Source organism: Musca autumnalis, unplaced genomic scaffold, assembly GCF_047663935.1.
Source record: "Musca autumnalis isolate F117 unplaced genomic scaffold, ASM4766393v1 scaffold_3, whole genome shotgun sequence".
Classification (NCBI taxonomy): Eukaryota; Metazoa; Arthropoda; class Insecta; order Diptera; family Muscidae; genus Musca; species Musca autumnalis.
Window position 1 is genome coordinate 126,405,730 of NW_027411866.1, and position 2,512 is coordinate 126,408,241.

General features: G+C 36.7%; 1 protein-coding gene across 1 annotated transcript; it reads left to right on the forward strand.

The window, feature by feature from the left end:
• The first annotated feature begins 780 nt into the window (after positions 1-780).
• Positions 781-1,935, forward strand: LOC141400050 (uncharacterized). The gene is made up of 2 exons (XM_073979455.1): positions 781-835; positions 1,060-1,935. Exons 1-2 carry the CDS (start codon positions 833-835, stop codon positions 1,927-1,929), a joined length of 873 nt encoding a protein of 290 aa, XP_073835556.1. The 5' UTR covers positions 781-832; the 3' UTR covers positions 1,930-1,935.
• Positions 1,936-2,512: the final 577 nt, after the last annotated feature.

Consider the following 2,512-nt stretch of genomic DNA (forward strand, 5'->3'; position numbering starts at 1 on the left):
TTGTAATAATGAAACAATGCAAGCTTTTCTTTTCGGCTCCTAAAAGGTTGATCTTGAATTTAACGCACCGATTTCAATACTGATTTGAAAGTATCGCAGTTTTGGTGTCATGACTACGAATACCCCACATTTATGCTGCTATGACTATGTTTGTTAATTCGATCAAAGCTTGTGTCGTCAGTCAGTTTGATAATATGAATATTATTAATTTACATTTTATTTTTAAGAGATCAAAAATTTATGTTAGTTGAACTGCATTAGCAAACAATAGAATGGTCAAAAAATGTATTGGAAGGCCTTTTTTTCGATTGAATTCTAGTAAATATTCACAAAGAGATAAAACTTCACACCTTTAATATCCCAAAAATGTTGCAAATGAATAAAACAAGTTTTAGGCCTTTTCTTATTATCACCAATAATGTGTCTCTTGTCGATGAGGGGAGTGGGTCAATTATGTAGGTAGGTAGGTAGATGTTGTGAATGCAGATTATTAGCATTTGTATTGGCATATGATGGTATGTTTTTAGTTGTTAGTGTGTTTACGTTTACTTAAACTATAGCAATGTGTTTTCTTGGGCAAATAACCATCAAATTTATGAGATTTTTGAACATAAAAAATCACACAAAGAATTATGAAACGCCTTGTTGTCTCTGTTTTGTTGGATCTTGGCATTTTGTTGTTGACGTGTTTAGCCAACTACAACTAAACTAAAGTCATATCACTTTTTAGTATAAATTAATCGCTGATGGTCACCAACAGCATCAGTTTCTACGTTTACTTCCAACTGTAAACTACCTCCAGTAAAATCCAAGAACCCCTATTTCAATCAAAATGGTTAGTTGTATAGAAGAATGTGGTGAAATAAATTAAAAAAGCGAACAATTATTTTAATAAAAGCAAGAAACCAAAAATATATTATCAATTCATAAAATATGAAAAATTAAGAAATAAGTGATGGTGATTAAAAATATTAAATAAAAAATCTTAAAAAGTTTTCATGCCTAAAACTATGCTATAATAAAAATTGTGCTCTAATGTGTATGTGTTTATCATTGCAGAAATTCTTCATTGCTTTCGCCCTTTTGGCCGTTGCTGCCGCTGATGTCAGCCACTTGTCCAAGAAATATTTACCACCTCAACAGACCAGCATTGAGACCAGCTACTCTACTCCAGTTGTTCAACAAACCTACAGTGCTCCAGTTCAACAAACTGTTCAACAAACCGTTCAACAAGAATACACTGCTCCTGCTCCAGTCACTGAATACTTGCCTCCTGTTCAACAACAAACTGTCCAACAACAAACTGTTCAACAAACTTACTACAACGCCCCAGCTGTCCAACAAACTTACTCTGCCCCAGCTGTTCAACAAACCTACTCTGCTCCCAGTGTGAGCTACTCTGCTCCAGCTGTCCAACAAACTTACTCTGTTCCCAGTGTAAGCTACTCCGCCCCAGTTGTCCAACAAACTTACTCCGCCCCAGCTGTTCAACAAACTTACTCTGCTCCCAGTGTAAGCTACTCTGCCCCTTCCATTAGCTATTCTGCTCCTTCAGTAAGCTACTCGGCTCCAGCTGTCAACTATGCTCCCTCAGTAAGCTACTCTGCTCCTGCTGTCACTTACTCAGCTCCTGCTGTCCAAACCAGCTACTCTGCCCCTGCTGTCCAAACCAGCTACTCTGCACCTGCTGTCCAAACCAGCTACTCCGCTGTCCAAACCAGCTACTCGGCTCCTGCTGTCCAAACCAGCTACTCGGCTCCTGCTGTCCAAACCAGCTACTCTGCACCTGCTGTCCAAACCAGCTATTCCGCTCCTGCTGTCCAAACCACTAGCTACACTGCTCCTGCTGTTCACACTACATACTCTGCTCCAGCTGTCACTGGTACTCAATATGCTGCCAACGGTGGTTATGTTTACAAGAAAAAGTAAATCGTTAGAAACTGTGAAATATTTTAGTTTTAAGTAAACAAATTTGTTTTCTTTTCTTTTTTTTTAGAAAATTGTTAAATAAAAAATATTAAAAAATATATACAAAATATGTCTTTTTAATGAAAGGGTCTGCTAACTTTTTTAGGTATTTGAGTATACATTTGAACATCTTATCGAAATCCCCCAAATTTATAGCTTCTACAAAACAATAAATTTATATAAAGGGCTTCCAGCGTAACTTACTTACTTACTTAGCTGGCCCATTACAGAACATTTGTTCCATTTGTTGCTTCGTCCACTTGTTTGCGCCATATCGACGCCTCCAAACAATAGTATGCTAAGACGACTTAGCATGTTTTGAATTTCTTTAAATTTTTATATTTAACGTCCTTTAACTTAAATTCTGTCAAATTTTGGTAAGGATCGGACAATCCGAACCGAAGTTATAAACAAATATTTACTTAGCATAGTACTGAAGGTCAAAGAAATTTCCAAACTTTAAGAGCTTGTGCTGCAAAACTCGCTTTTCAGAATTAGCATGCTATTATTTGGAGGTGTCGAACGTCCTTTAACTTAAATTCTG